The sequence below is a fragment of the Hermetia illucens genome, chromosome 1 (genome assembly GCF_905115235.1).
Source record: "Hermetia illucens chromosome 1, iHerIll2.2.curated.20191125, whole genome shotgun sequence".
NCBI lineage: Eukaryota > Metazoa > Arthropoda > Insecta > Diptera > Stratiomyidae > Hermetia > Hermetia illucens.
Window position 1 is genome coordinate 209,946,133 of NC_051849.1, and position 16,218 is coordinate 209,962,350.

Consider the following 16,218-nt stretch of genomic DNA (forward strand, 5'->3'; position numbering starts at 1 on the left):
GATGTTCTGGGCGTATGGGGCTATCCGGCCTAGCAAGATAGCGGAGAATATCTTATAGATGATACTCAAGAACGTGATACCTCTATAATTGCTGCACTGTGTGATATCCCCCCTCGGTTGTCGTTAGCGTCACACGGGGTGTGACATCCCCGAGGTGCCCGAGTAAGTAGTTCTGACCCCCTAGCTGGTAGTATATCTGCGTCCTAGGTAGTAGCCTCGAGAAAACTTCTCGGTGAAGAGCGAACCGCGAATGACCGGTACACGTCAGGAAACACTGAGAGTCTCCGGAGCCGTCGACAACTCTCTGTCGGCGTCGACGGGGTGATGTGAGCGTGCATCAGGAGCCAGTCCCTTCGGGGCCCTGGTCGGGAAGTGTCCATTGAACCAGTGCTAGTAGACCGCGTTGCCCCGATCGAGCGCTGATCCGTCCGTGAATTCCGGGATTAGCTAAGCGTAGGTCAAGCCTCAGGGAAGTACACCCGTTCCTTACTATTGCGGCCCGCTCCCTTGCACACGATGCGCTGGTTACTTTTTAACGGAGAATAAACATACATCAATAAAAAAATCGACGAACCAACAGGAAAGGAGGAAGAGCTGAGTATTTTTGGGCGGAGCACAAAAATGCGTCGTTCACCGCAGCGATCAGCGGAAGAAGCAGCGAAGGCTGACATACCCGATGTGACACCGGGGCGCCCAAATAAAGAGAACGCCTCATCAAGTAGCGCAACTCACCGTGCGAAGATGGCAACTCCAATATCTTATAGTGTCCCTGTTCCGGAAGTAAGCTCAGTCAAAATCGCTAGTCCTGAACAGATTAATTCGGACACAAACTGAGTGGAAGTGCAGGCGACCGTCCTCGCTAGAGCCGAAGAGGAAAGGCTTATAAGGAAAGTGCCCAGCAGTGGTGAAGCGTATGCACTCGGCAACGTTCCTCCAGAAGAACATCAGCAATGGAGTCCAAAACGGGCTGATGGAATTGGAGGAACTATTGAACCGCATCTCCTTCTATAGGTGAACGTGGAGAGCAGCGGAAGATGATTGGAGAACAGAAACAGCCGTACTCCCCGCTGAGAATGCTGCTTCTGTCAAACGGACCGCAGATAGCCCGCTGCAAAGCGAACTGGGGAAGAAGCGGAAAGAGGACGACGTGCCCGAAGGAAACTTTATCGAAGTAGTTTCTAGGGTCCAAAAAAAAGAAGGTGAAGAAGGAAAAAATGAAACAACTGACTCCGCCGCCAGGGACACGTCTGTCCAAAGACAAGGAGGTAGCCAACCAAAAGCCAGGAGCAGAAAACACAAGAATGGTCATCGGCGGATAGTCGCGGAACAAGACAGCTTGCAATGTAGAATGCAAGTTGTTGACCACATAAACCAAAATCTGCGAAACGGTCAAGGGGCTATTGAGGGAGAAGGCTCTTGTTTCCAGCCTAGAGCCCATGTGCTCTCTAGAAATTCGGGATCTTGACTGCCTCACAGAAAAGGTCGAAGTAGAGGAGGCGCTAAAGCGTGAACGTCCAGAGGTAACCAATGTCCGGGTAGGTATCACCTCTGTAAATGCTCGAAGCCAAAAGCTCGCCGTGCTAGAAGTCCCCGAGCAATATGCGAGGAAACTCCTTAGCAGCGGGAGAATCAAAATCGGATGGGTAGTATGCAGGGTGCGAATGCGGATAGTCCCCACCAAGTGCTGCAGGTGTCTGGACTATGGACCCACGTCAGCAGCTTGCAAGGGTCCGGATAGGAGGACAGAATGCCGGAGATGCGGCCAAGTGGGTCATTAAGTGAAGACTTGCAATGAAAGCGAAAGTTGTGTTCTCTGCAGGGATCGTGGCGCGACGGGTAAGAGCGTCGCACACACTGCGGTCTCGGGACGGTGTTAAATTTTCAGGGCGGAATTGGAGAGGGCTAGGGTGCGAGCGGCATGACGTTCGACTTCGTGTTCCGGCCGGGGAACCGGTTTGTCTGGATCCGGTGTTTAGAGATAACGTTTTTTAGAGTTTACCTGACGCTGAACGAGACGATGCCGGACTTTCGGCGCCGGCTTGATGCTATGGAGGACGCCGTTTCGAGCACCGAGGAACGAATCCTGGTAGGTGGTGATTTTAATGCCAGCGCTCTTGAATGGGGCATCCCTCAGTCAGACTCCAGAGGGAAACAGATTCTGCAAATGGCGGCGAGAACCAGGCTCGTAGTTTTAAACACCGGATCCACGTTTCGTTTCGGCTCCCAGGCTGTGAAGATAGCTTTCCTGACATCACTTTTGCGTCAGAATCTCTGGCATCATCGGTGGACGGGTGGCGAGTCCTAGAAGACTTCTCGGCAAGTGATTACCGGTATATCACGTTCGAAGTGGTTCACGCTACTTGCCGACGAGCACCAACGCGACGCTCCCTCTGCCCGTGGAATGTCACGAGGGTGAACATCGGGAAGTTCGTCGAAGCTCTTGGAGCAGGCAGGGCCGCACTGGAGTTCACTCCGGGGAGTGGAAGTGTCGCAGCTGACACCGTCGTTAATTCAGTGATGAACCTGATAACTACGGCGTGTGAGGCCCCAAGCGCGACAAGCCTTCTATTGCCTGGTGGACGGCAGAAATTTTCGACCTACGGAGGGAGTGTCATAAGCTCCGCCGTTTGGCACAACGTTTGCAAGTCAATGAGGCGGCATGCGCTACGAAGGCACAGTATACATTAGCAAAAGGGAGACTCCGCAACGCTATAAATAAAAGCAAAGCTCGCGGCTGGCAGAAGCTTGTCAACGAGGTGAATGAGGACCCGTGGGAACTTGGCTATAAGCTTGTCACCTGGAAAATCGGGGCTTTGCGGAAGCTCTGCAACTGAGCACCGACCAGATGGACACCCTGTACGGGTTGATGTAAATAACGCGGAAACCGTCGAGGATTGCCGAGGATTCTCACTATGAAAAACAAGAAGGCCAGGCCCTGATGGCATCCCGGCGGAAGTTGCTGTTCAACGCTTGCTTGAAGGAGGGCATTTTTCCTTGTTGCTGGAAAGTGGCGAGGCTGGCGTTAATCAGTAAGGGTGAAGGAGACCCCGTCTGCTCGAGAAGCTCATCAGGGGTGGACTCGCTGAAGCGATCCGCGCTGCCGGGGACTTATTCACAAGACAGTTCGGGTTCAGAACAGGGAGCTCTACAGTGGATGCTGTTATAGAGGTCGTAGATGCGGTTCATCGAGCCAAGGCACACGCCCGCTGATCTCATAAGGCTTGATGTCAGAAATGCTCCTTTCATGTGCCAAGCTATCTCTTGCGGATATTGAGGGATTATCTGAAAGACCGCTTCCTGCTCTATGTGACGTTAGAGGGCCAAAGGAGAATGAAAATCACGTCGGGAGTAGTACAGGGATCCATCCTAGGGCCAGACCGCTGGAACGTTTCCTACGATAGTCGCTGAGACTCGATATGCCCGAAGAGTCGCGCCTGGTCGGTTATGCAGATGATGTTGTGGCACTTGTGCCGGACGCACTGTTGAACAGGCGCAAAGCAGACTTGGCATATTGATGTGACGGGTAAGAGGATGGATGATTGTTCATGGTTTCAGCCTTGCGCTGGAAAAAAACCGAAGTAATCATCCTGACCAGAAGGAGAATCCCAGCCCTGCGTCCCATATCGATCGGCGAGTTGACTATAAAGTCTAAACCAGCAGTTAAATACCTTGGTTTAATGCTCGACCGGAAGATGAGCTTCTTCGAGCAAATCAAAGCAGCAGCGGACAGAGCGGCGGCTGGAGTCGCGGCCTTGAGTCGGCTAATCGGGAGGTATGGGCTGATGCCCTTGACAAGGAGGTGCATCGTAAACGCCTTGCTCAAGGGCAGAGGCGGGGAGCTTTGTGAGTGGCGTCTGCTTATCGCACCGTCTCCGAACCGGCTGTGATGGTGATCACGGGAGTGATCCCCGTTGCCCTTCTTGCCAAGGAGCGCCACTCAGCTATCCGGACATGATTTTTATACACATCAATAATCTGGAACTTTCAATTGGAATGTCAAAGAGTTGGCTGGACGACAATAAATAAACGCCCATTTGTCCCCTCAATTGAATCCAATCGAACATCTGTGGGAAATCATTAAAAAAAAACGTTCAGGGAACGTAATTTCACAAAAAAGTGGCCTACACACCGTCAATGAGTAAGAGTGCGTGAGACTTCCAATGGATCTGATTTTTTGGCTTGGCTGGCAAAATAATATGTGACAGACTAACACATCGTTCAATAAGTCCCGGGACTAGCTATGAAAACAGCATTTTATCGGCAAAATTCTTTATTATTCATCAACATAATCTCCTTCAAGCGTTATACAATCATTCCAACGCTTCTCTAACTTTTCAATGCCATGTTTGTAGAACGATTTGTCTTTTGACTCAAAATGAGCCTCAGTAGCAGCGATCACGTCCTCATTTGAGCCAAATCTTTTTCCCTGGAGCATTTTTTTGAGATCCGAAAAGAGCTAGCAGTCGCTGGGGGCCAGATCCGGCGAGTACGGAGGATGAGGAAACAGTTGGAAGCCTAATTCGTTGAATTTGGTCATCGTTTTGATTGACTTCTGGCACGGTGCGTTGTCTTGATGAAAGATGACTTTCTTCTTCTTCATGTGTGGGCGTTTTTTTCGCTATTTCGGCCTTCAAATGATCCAATAACACCATGTAGTAGTCGCTATTGATGGTTTTTCCTTTTTCGAGGTAGTCAATGAAAATTATACCTTTCGCATCCCAGAATACGGACGCCATCACTTCGCCGGCCGACTGTTGTGTTTTTGGACGCTTCGAGCGGCTTTTACCGGTCGTACGCCATTCAGCTGACTGCCGACTTGACTCTGGAGTGAAATGGTGAATCCATGTTTCGTCCACTGTCACATATCGACGCAAAAAATCCTGTTTATTGCGGGTAAACAATGCCAAACAGCTCTCCGAATCATTGATACGTTATTGCTTTTGTTCCATTGTGAGCAAACGCGGCAGTCATTTGGAAAAAACCTTTTTCATAGCCAATTTTTGGTGCAAAATAGTAAATGCATTACCAGTTGATATGTTCACCATCTTAGCTATCTCGCGCACTTTCATTTTGCGGTCACCCATCACGATTTTCAATACTTGCTTGGTGTTTTCGGGAGTTACTTCCTCATTTGGCCGACCCGAACGTTCCGCATCATTTGTATCAGCACGACCGCGTTTCACGTCGAAAACCACCGACAAATGGTTGTTTTCGACGGAGTAGAGTCCGGATAACTTTTTTCAAGCCATTGCTGAGCTTGAACAGTGTTTTTTTCCCATTAGAAAACAATGTTTTATCAACACACGAAACTCGTTTTGGTCCATTTTTTCACGATTGCAAAGGTAGCGTCAGTTTAACCACTATAGCTTTCTTGGTTATGTTTTGAATTACATCAAATTTTGACACATCTTATCTGAAGGTTGGAACTTCTGAACCTTGGTATATAAATGGCATTATTAGCGCCATTTCTACGCTAGTCCCGGGACTTATTGAACGATGTGTTATTGAACTTGTAATTTGCATACTCGTATTTATCCATTTTTCTTCAAGTTGGTATGAAAAAATTCGTATTTTAGCGAGTGAGTAAGCATGTTTTTTTTTCGCTCAAAATATTGACGAAAGCGGCAAGAACGCAAGTGGTTACTTTATGAAAACATTTTCTTCAGAAATTGGTCTTATTCTTGTAGATAAAATATGCTACAAAGTCATATATAAACATATAATATAAAGGTTAAAAAAATATTCGTGTTCAAACGAAAAACACCTCTGAAAACTTTTAGCACGATTATTTTCCGGGCATGGTAACTGCCGACATTTCAGTATTTTCGTTTTATTAAATGTTTGAAATTTAATTAAAAGTTAAAACCAACCCAACGTAACGTACTGTAACGATTCGTTTCGGAACGCAACCATCCAGGACATACTTGCAGCGAACTTCATGCCATTCACGAGAAAGTTTTCGTTCGGGTGTCAAATAGCGTTAAAAAAACAAAACGTCAATGAGAATCTGCGTCCAATGCAGAGAATTCCATTGATTATCATTGAAAAAGTCGTGCTAAAAGCAAGGGCTACTACTTTTCATACACGTTAACCCGTACACCAGAAGTCAAACTCTCGGTTACCCCCGATAAACGCGTAAGGCCGGATAGTGTAGAGGTTAAGTGTCTCACCATTGTCGAAAGCCAAGTGTCACTTTGTGAGTGCCGAAAAAAATTCGCAAAATCTTAAAAAGTAAAGTTTGTGCCGACATTTAAATGCAATGAACGTGCCGCCACAAGTTGGACCTGTTCCAGGCATGGCTGGGATACCACCGCCGTTCGGAATGCCACCCATTGTGCCGCAATTCAATATTCCGCCGCCCGGTTTCGGTGCGCCGCCAGAATTGGCATCCTTTGCCGCCGCCCCGACTTCAGAATGGTCTGAACATAAGGCGCCCGACGGCCGAGTTTACTATTACAATAGTATTACGAAACAGAGTTCCTGGGAGAAACCGGACGAACTGAAAACGCCTGCGGAGAAACTGATGTCGGCATGTCCATGGAAGGAGTATCGCTCGGACACGGGAAAAGTTTATTATCACAATGTAAATACGAAGGAGTCGCGGTGGGAAGCACCGGCGGAGTATTTGGAGATGCAGGCGAAAATCAAGGCGGAAGAGTGAGTTGAAATTGTTAAGTGTGTCGAGATTTTTTGGTAACCTTTTGTGTCTTCCAGGGCAGCGACAGCTGCAAAAGCGGTCGCCGCAATGACATCGTCCTCGATGGCTGGAATGGTGCTGCCTCCATCAATAGCGGCTTCATTGCCTATAATTCCTCCAATGTCTAGTAAATTGAATTCACCGGCGGATTATTCCAATTCACCTGCTCAGAACACGCCAGGAAGTAACGAGAATTCTTCCTCGGCGTTGGACCAAGCGATGGCTGCCACGCTCGCAGCAATAGAAATGCCTGAATCGAAAAATGAAGAGAACGAGAAACGTAAGTCCAGTTGTTTGCAAACTTGCTCAAGGAATGAAGTTTGATTTGTCTTTTCAGCGAAAAAACAGCCGAGCCCCGAGCCCGTTCAAGTGGAGTTCAAGGACAAGAAGGAAGCGATCGAGGCATTTAAGGAGTTTCTCAAAGAAAAAAATATACCGTCGAACTCGACTTGGGACCAGTGCATGAAGATAATTTCCAAGGATCCTCAGTACAACGCATTCAGAAACCTCAACGAGAAGAAACAAGCGTTCAACGCATACAAAACGCAAAAGTTGAAAGACGAACGAGAGGAGTCTCGTCTGCGCGCCAAAAAGGCAAAAGAGGATTTGGAGAAGTTTCTAATGTCGTCCGAGAAAATGAGTTCAACTGTAAAATATTATCGTTGCGAAGAGCTGTTTGGTTCGCTGAAAATATGGTCGTCTGTTCCGGAACAGGATCGTCGCGACATCTACGAGGATTGTGTATTCAACTTGTCGAAACGGGAGAAGGAAGAGGCGCGGCTGCTGAAGAAACGGAACATGAAGGTGTTGGGCGAGCTATTGGAATCGATGACGAGCATCACCCATCAGACGACGTGGTCTGAAGCACAAGTGATGCTGCTCGAGAATTCCTCCTTCAAAAACGACGTAAACCTGCTAGGCATGGACAAAGAGGATGCATTGATTGTTTTCGAGGAGCACATTCGGAGTCTGGAGCGAGAAGACGAGGAGGAAAAGGAACGTGAGAAGAAACGTTTAAAGCGACAGCACAGGAAAAATCGTGATGCATTCTTAGCCTTATTGGATAGTCTGCACGAAGAAGGAAAACTGACATCAATGTCTCTTTGGGTAGAGTTATACCCAGTCATTTCCGCAGATTTAAGGTTTTCAGCGATGCTCGGTCAGTCTGGCTCGACTCCATTAGATTTATTTAAATTTTACGTAGAAGACTTGAAAGCTAGATTCCACGACGAGAAGAAGATCATCAAAGAAATTCTCAAAGAGAAAGGATTCATCGTCACGCCTGGCACAACATTCGAAGATTTCGCCACGGTGGTTTGTGAAGATAAACGATCCGCAACACTCGATGCGGGCAATGTGAAATTAACTTATAATTCCCTTCTCGAAAAAGCCGAAACGGCAGAGAAAGAACGTCTCAAGGAAGAAATGCGACGAGTTCGCAAGTTGGAGAATGAAATCAAATCGGTTTGGTTGGAATCTGGCATAGCAATAACAGAACCGTATGAAACGGCAAAGAAATTAGTAGAACACTTAGAAGCGTATGCAATTTATGAGAAGGATACTCCGGTGGAGAGAATTTGGGAAGATTTTGTTAAGCAAACGGAAGACTCATGCACACATTATCATTCGCGATCGAGAAAATCGAAAAAGAATAAGAAACATAAGAAACGATCACGATCTAGGTCGAAATCGGTAAGTTGGAGAGTTGACATTTTTTCCGGGTAGTGGTGATTAAGTGTATTTTTTTGTAGGACGCTGAGGGAGCATCTGACTTGGAACGCGGAAAAAAGAGAAAATATTCACGATCACGTTCGGTAAGTTGATTTTCTTTCCATTTGGCTTCGCTGTAATTTATCTGGTTGGGAAAGGTAGACGGGATTAAGGCTTTGAGAAGATTTCATTCAGAAAATAATGTACAGAGCATCGATTTCAAAGGGCTACTTCCGAGCGTATCAGGAAAGGAAGTCATGAGTCTGTCTATATGTCTCCTGTTAACTCCTTTGTCGATTATATGGCATGAGTGTGCCGTGATAATACTCCAGCTTCATTATCATCAAACTTATCGCTTCGCAAATGGTACGCTTACAGTAACGGGATAATGCAAACTCAAATATAAATTCCATAGCGAACTTGGAGCAACGAGATCGATAGTTGGCCAACTCTTGGCATGAATATGTTAAGATAAATGCACACGAACAAAGAGAGGGCATCGAACAGAAGAGGAAAAGGGTAGACTTCTTTGAAATTTATTGAAGTTCCATTCCGAGAATTGACAACGATGATGCGCGTCGCGGTGTCGTTGACGCCCTATATATCGCTGCTGTGAGGTAATTACATGCACAGCATTAAGTGTGATGGTAGCTAAACTGAAGTCCCGTTTCACTGAAAAGAAAGAGAGGTCAGAGATTTAGGGCTCTCTGCTGAAATATTCCACAATTGGTAGTCAGGACCATCTGAAGGCCAATCTTTAGTAGCGAAAAAGTCGGGTAAGTTAGCTTCCAACCAAAGTTCTCTTTTTGTGCTGGCGCTGAGTCTTGGCATATCCAGTGCTTTCCTGGTAGCCATCGATTGCCTCTTTTTTCCACTCATTCAGAAAGAATTCGGAATTCTAGGATTTACTGATTTCTGAAGTATGAAGAAAAGTCGAGAATTCCAGGTTGTAACCCAAAAATCTCTACCCGTTTTCGCCGTTCCACCACCGCCGCAAGCAGGGAATATTTTGAATGAATCTACAACCTACAACCAAGTTCACAGAAAATTTACAACCTCAACGGGGTTAATAGTAAATAGAGATTGTGAGGTTAACTCCATCATCGTCTACGGCTGAGTTCACGGACCTTCATTTCAACTTTGTTATTCTAAAGCCAAGTATTCATCATCATCATCAACGGCGCAACAACCGGTATTCGGTCTAGCCCTGCCTTAATAAGGAACTGCAGACATCCCGGTTTTGCGCCGAGGTCCACCAATTCGATATCCCTAAAAGCTGTCTGGCGTCCTGACCTACGCCATCGCTCCATCTTAGGCAGGATCTGCCGCGTCTTCTTTTTCTACCATAGATATTGCCCTTATAGACTTTCCGGGTGGGATCATCCTCCTCCAAAGCCAAGTATTACGGTTGATAAATCGTTCGGGTTTGATGGCCTCGAAAATTTGGTAGACGCTTGGTGGGCTGTGGCAGCCTCGTGAGTAGCATCATTTCACACATTTTTTTTCGCAAAACAGCCACAATTTGATATTCGAGTCGGTGTGTGTGTATCATGCTATATTTTGATGGAATGGTGAATAGACACAACTTTGTTGACAGAGACAGAGAAGGAAAGTGACGAATTCTGATTACAATAGAATGTAGTCGATGTGTCTCTTATTTTTTCTCCTATAAAATAATGAGGGATTGACATTTAATAAGCCAAATAATGACAAGCACAGTTATGAATGCCAATAAAGTCGACGATACGCTCACCACCTCAATTATATGTGCCCTGTAACGTCGGCTACCTTTGATATTTAGCCGTAATAAAAAGACGAGCCTCGCTGAAGAAATTTGATGTTTGAGATGAAATGGTCGTCCAAGATCAGACGGTGACATTCTTAAGGGACATTTTTTAAGGTTTTGTGTAAAATCTGTCTGTCCGTCTGTCATGCGTCCTCTTTAACCTGGCCCTTCGAGAAAGTGATCCGTGATGCTGAGATAAATGCAAAGTCCACCCAACTACTGGCCTATGCTGACGATATCGACATCATTTGAAGAACCACCCGAGACGTACTAATTTCCTTCATCCAGATCGAGCAGACGGCGCGAGATTTTGGGCTGCACATCAATGAAGGCAAGACAAAATATATGGTGGAAACGTCAGCACCGAAGACGAACCAACCAACAACATCAAACCGCACTGGTCAAACAGGAAGAAAAAGAATAGGAGAATATAACTTTGAGACCGTTGATAATTTCTCCTATCTAGGGTCGAAAATCACAACCGATAATAGCTACGATGATGAAATCCGCGCACGGTTTTTGTCAGCCAACAGAGCCTATTTCAGCTTACAAAAACTGTTCCGCTGGAAACGTCTCACCATAGGGTCAAAGCTCTTACTGTCCAAGACAATGATCTTGCCAGTCCTCATGTATTCCTCGGAGACTTGGGTTCTTAGCAAGAAGAATTGCGAACTCTTGGCCACGTTCGAGAGAAGAATCCTCCGAAGAATTTTTGGCCCCCTACATGAAGATGGACGATTCTGTAGCCTACATAACGACAAAATCTATTAGCGATAGCATGACCGTCCGGTTGTGGATAAAATCCGGCTCAATAGGATACGGTCGGCGGGCCATGATCCAGCCTGGAAAGTCTGTAAGGGCAATATCTATGGTAGAAAAAGAAGACGAAGCAGACCCTGCCTAAGATGGAGCGATGGCGTAGGTCAGGACGCCAGACAGCTTTTAGGGATATCGAATTGGTGGACCTCGGCGCAAAACCGGGATGTTTGGAGTTCCTTATTAAGGCAGGCCTAGACCGGATACCGGTTGTTGCGCCGTTGATGATGATGATGATGTCCGTCTGTCACGCGCATTTTTCTCGGAGACGGTTATAGTGATTGACACCAAATTTGATAGAAAGGAGGAAACTGTGAACGCGCACGCATACAATGAGTTGCATCTTTTTACGTCGAATTTAAGGGGGGGCCTCATACGTGTAAAAGGGGGGTGTACATTTTTTCCCACAAAATATAGTCATGTGGGATATCAAATGAAGTACTTTCCGAAGCCGGTCTTAATCTTGACATTTAGTGGAAAGGTGGGCAGTGCGGGGGTGAAAGTGATCATTCTTTAACGGACCCGTTTTCAAAAACTACCCAACCGAAAAATCTGAAAAAAAAATCAACAGGCGGCCACTATATGTTGCCTAGGCTCCGAAATACCCTTGATATCGATATCTATTCAAATGATAATAGTATACTCGTTTTGAGAATGAAGGGGGTCCTAAGTCCGCACCAACTTAATGCAGGACCGGACCAATTGAGGAGCAACTTACTCCTTCTTTTCTGGTCCACGGACCCCTCGCTAGGGCTTGCACCCAAACTTTTTTAAAAAAAGTCAAGCGACGACGGCTTTACGGTTTCTTACGCGCGAGCCGCTACGGTCACGCTGCTCCCAGGGCAGAGGTGAGGCAGCGTCTGACGATTTGCCTCTGCCCTGGTAAGAAACCGTAAAGCCGTCGTCGCTTGATTTTTTTTTATAATAGTATATTTTATTGAAATATTGGCACAGAATCTATTTAAATGAAAGCACAATTGTTCTACTGTTATTAATTTTATTTATTCTTTTCTATTAAGCAAGGAGTGACTAACCAACTTGAAAAAGGTCTATCGAAGACTGTACTTATAGAACGAAAACTAGCAGATATGTAACTATATGTACCACAAGCATTTATCTAACTCATTTTACATGCACACTTGTATAAACAGTAAAAGAATGAGTTCCGGACTTTATCTCTTTTCAAATAAAAAGGTTTATTAGGGTACAGTAATAAAAGTAGAAAAGAATTAGTTTTTGTATGAAATATAAAAGATAATATTTCAACATATTTTACTTAATCTTTAGTAATTGGCTGCAAAACCACTCTTAAGTTCTTCCTAGTACCACTAAATTTGTAGTAATATAGGCTATAACATAAGGCATGATCCTACCAAGTTTGGTGGAAATCGCATTATTACTAACAAATTTATGATAGGTCAAAATTGTCGCTTCTTTGCGATTTTAAAACTTTGAATGTCAATATCACCCGAAAGCGGATATTCTCATAACATATATGCATATATTACGTGCTATGTACTAACGGGGCAAATGCACACTCAGATGTTTTTATGAAAGAAATATATAAAACCTTTTATATCTGACGCCCCCAGCTTCCGGTTTCTCGATTTGTTTAAAATTGAATTTGTATTTTCAATAAAATGAGACACATTTTGTCAATATTGATTATTCTCTGGCCCTATTAATATTTTCGTTCGTAAACAAATCTCAAACTTTAATTGCCTAAACAAATCGTTCTATAAGTTAGTGTACTCGGGCTCTTAGGTCTGTGAAGAAGGGGCTTTCGGCATGTTTGGAACACTGCCTGGCTTTCAAAATAAGATAATTTCTTCCAAATAATATCTATCCCATTTTGAGCCAAGTGCGTACCCCGTAATCCGCCACGTTATTGTGAATGGGAAAACTCCAGTTGAGGTTTCAACAGTCGCGTCATACCTTTTCACCGTCCGTCAAAAGAAGTTAAAACCACAAGTTCGGTCAAAAATGTCATTACGTCCGCGTTTTCATATCATCATAAAGGCATCATTTTGATTGAATATCAACACGGCAAGATACTGTCAGACCCTGCAAAAATTAGAAAGGGCCATTCAGAATAAAAGGAGGGGCGTTCTAACAAAGGAATTCTGCCTGTTGCATGACAATTCCGGGTCTCACTTGGCAAACGCCATCAAGCGACTCCTGGACTCGTTCGGATTGGACCCTTTGGACTCCGCATTACTCTGATTTAGCGCCTTTAGATTAGTTCACTTCACTGAAAGTGGATATGCCTGGAAGAGGACGTCGAATCACGATACAAATCCCACTGCTACCAGACACCCTTGTGCTCTAACCACTCAGCTATCCAGACGCATACTGACATATATTAAATGCGCAGAAAAATTTGTGAACTACTGGGTCCGAAAGTTTGTGCTGTAGAAATGCGAACATTAGTTTACAATTCATTGGTTAACATTTCATCACTCAGTACTCATTGTCTGTAATCTACGCAGATTTAATGGGATCTGGGGGAATTGTGGGAGGTGCGTTTCGATGAATTCATTTGCTAATAAGGGAAAGAATTTCATGAAAATTGTCCGAATGTTTATTAATAGGGCAGATTTATAAAGTCTTCCACAGAAGTGTTTTATTCCTTTTATAGAAATAGTGCAAATTAGTATAAATTCTTGTTTCTAGAATCAGCTCAGAAAAATTCCAGCAACGAAATTATCCGCGAAAAACACTTTACATTATTGAAAGTATTAATTAATTATTAAATTAAGCAAATTTATAGTTTTTCCTGGGATATTCATTATCACCACCACAAGATAAAGTCATTTACATAACTTCCGACCAAAAACTTTCATTGCATATAAAGTAGATCATCCAAAGATCATTTGCAAAAACCACATTGCATTGGTCGTTCTCCACGCGATCTTTTATTATGAGCTTTCTATAAACCCGAATGGCGGTCATGACGTTCTGAATGGCATACATGAAGTTCCGGCAAAGAGCGTCCCGGCACAAAGCTATCTGACAAGTAGAGATCAACAAATAGCTGCCAGATCCAATTCATGTGTTTACCGAGCATTGCCTTCGACTTCCATTTATTGATTTGCTTTTGTTCTGAGTCAAATCCAAGGATTGGAAAATCGATCTTCCAAGTTGAGTGGGGTCAACCGGTAATCTCCCTTACACGGCAGAATTTGGGTCATGCGTTTGGAGTTTGGTCATAATAGTCTGTATCCGGCACTGGACGTTTTCGGTCTTCGTCCTCGGCAATATTTAGATATATATGCCAGTGAAGGGATAGCGAACACATTCAGTGCACTTATTTTCTTCTTCCCCAAGAGATGCGATATCAACACTAGCTTGACACGTCGCAGGAATTCGGATTATATTGTGTTATTATTGTTCAATGGAAGAATATTTATAAGTTTAGAAAGCTTCACGTGATTTTATGTTAAAATGAGAGGAGGGGCACATTTCTGAACTAGCTTGCATAACGTATGCAAATGGGTACCGGAGAGCTTAAACTACACCGAAACCCGGTTATGGGTTCATGTTAATTTGGTGTGGTATATTAGGTGCGTGTTTTTTTCGGCTTTTGAAGAAATTATTAAACTTCTGTGTCTCATTGCCCAGTCCGCTATCTATAAAGCCAATTATTTTTGTTTCCTCTCACGATAATCTAGTAACTAAAACATTCTCTACTTCCAGCGCTCCACCAGTTCCGACAGTATAACCAGCGAAAAACTATCAAAGAAGAAAAAAAAGAAGAAGCATCGACGCACTTCCCGTTCCGCCTCATACGAATCCGAACGACTCTCATCGGCTGATGTTCCACCCAGTCCTGATACCGTATCACAGCACAAGAAAAAGAAAAAAGATAAAAAACGTAAAAATAAAGATGAACATCGAAGACGATCACCATCAGCTAGTCAAGGTAGTGGTGGTTCAGATAAAGCAAATTCAATATCGTCATCGAAAAATGGCGATGATCCGGGTCTAAGTGAAACAGAATTGGAATCCCGTCGAGCTGCACTTTTGGCACAATTGAATGAGCCAATGGAAGATTGACGGTACTATAAGAAACGAAGCGTTAGTTGGAAACGCAGGAGATAATTTTAAGACTTTATTTGTTTTAAATTATAAATAAAGATGAGAAACTATAATGATACGCGAAACCAATATAATAGAATCAAGAAAAAAAGGAATTTTGAAAATTTATCTACTTTTTTCATTAATCCCAACGATATATTCTCCCGGGGAGTGGCAATTTCGCCCGAGCACCGTCTGATCCGTTTGCCTTTCCTTCTATTTGACATGCGGAACGCTCTACCGAGCCGTCCAGTTGTTGCTTTTCTTGTGGTTGCTCCCCAGAGTCCATTTGTTGACTTCCTGGAAGTGGGATTTCGGTGGTAGGTGCTACTTCAGAGCGGGGATCCCGCTTGTAATAGTGGTTGTTAGATAGTTTGGTCGAGGCTAACCCACCTGGCAAGTTTGGGTCCGGTTGTGTCCTTGGGGAAACTGTATCTTCAAATCGATGTCGCTTTATTAGTTCACGACCAGCTAGAAAATTGCGGAAACGTTGCAGGAAGGGGCTTATATCACGATGTGGCATTTTTTGTTTAAACCGTTTTGTTTTAGAATTGCACAATTGTTTATGATAGTTTTTTCATGACATGCTCAACGTCTCACGGCGTAAAATTTTGCGTTCTTATTTGTCGATAGTCTTCTCGGACGCCTGCGTCAGACTTCACTCTTCGGGATATAGGGTTGTTATCTATATATAGTTAAAAAAAGCCCATGGATCCTCTTCCCGCCCAACCGGATTGAGGGGCGACCAACCTAAGGATGGGCTGAAGGCAACATCCAAAGGCCCGCATCATAGCGATGATGCGTTTTAACGCAAAGTGTTTGCGACCATGCGAAAATATATTGCTACATTCCGATTGTCGCAAACACTTCAGGCAATGATGCCGTTGTTCTATACTACAGAGACATGGATCTTAAATGGAAGACAGTACGAATTAAGACTGAGGCAAACTGGGTCAGATTTTTGCTGAGGATGCTGGGAATCCTGAGTCCGCACCAACTTAGTGACGGACCGGACCACTTGGGAATCAACTTACTTCCTCTTTTGTAGTCCACGGACTCCTCTTTTTTTGAGTTAAACCCAAGTTTTCAAAAAAGAATGAATAAGCTGACTGACGGTTTCGTAAAAAAAGAG

General features: G+C 44.4%; 2 protein-coding genes across 2 annotated transcripts; one reads left to right on the plus strand and one right to left on the minus strand.

The window, feature by feature from the left end:
* Positions 1–5,952: 5,952 nt before the first annotated feature.
* On the plus strand, positions 5,953–15,215 carry LOC119661493 (pre-mRNA-processing factor 40 homolog A). Its single transcript, XM_038070858.1, has 5 exons — positions 5,953–6,657; positions 6,715–6,977; positions 7,035–8,389; positions 8,449–8,511; positions 14,706–15,215. Exons 1-5 carry the CDS (start codon positions 6,260–6,262, stop codon positions 15,063–15,065), a joined length of 2,439 nt encoding a protein of 812 aa, XP_037926786.1. The 5' UTR covers positions 5,953–6,259; the 3' UTR covers positions 15,066–15,215.
* Positions 15,108–15,718, minus strand: LOC119661495. Its single transcript, XM_038070859.1, has 2 exons — positions 15,480–15,718; positions 15,108–15,413 (listed from the first exon to the last, which is right to left on the minus strand). Exons 1-2 carry the CDS (start codon positions 15,607–15,609, stop codon positions 15,229–15,231), a joined length of 315 nt encoding a protein of 104 aa, XP_037926787.1. The 5' UTR covers positions 15,610–15,718; the 3' UTR covers positions 15,108–15,228.
* Positions 15,719–16,218: the final 500 nt, after the last annotated feature.

Excerpts from the sequence above, each read along its gene's own strand:
- LOC119661493 (XM_038070858.1), top strand. The coding sequence starts at position 6,260 with ATGAACGTGCCGCCACAAGTTGGACCTGTTCCAGGCATGGCTGGGATA. Across the intron at positions 6,658-6,714 it reads GCGAAAATCAAGGCGGAAGA|GGCAGCGACAGCTGCAAAAG; the intron begins GTGAGTTGAAAT and ends TGTGTCTTCCAG. Across the intron at positions 8,512-14,705 it reads AATATTCACGATCACGTTCG|CGCTCCACCAGTTCCGACAG; the intron begins GTAAGTTGATTT and ends CTCTACTTCCAG.
- LOC119661495 (XM_038070859.1), bottom strand. The coding sequence starts at position 15,609 with ATGCCACATCGTGATATAAGCCCCTTCCTGCAACGTTTCCGCAATTTT. Across the intron at positions 15,414-15,479 it reads ACCGGACCCAAACTTGCCAG|CACCTACCACCGAAATCCCA; the intron begins GTGGGTTAGCCT and ends GCTCTGAAGTAG.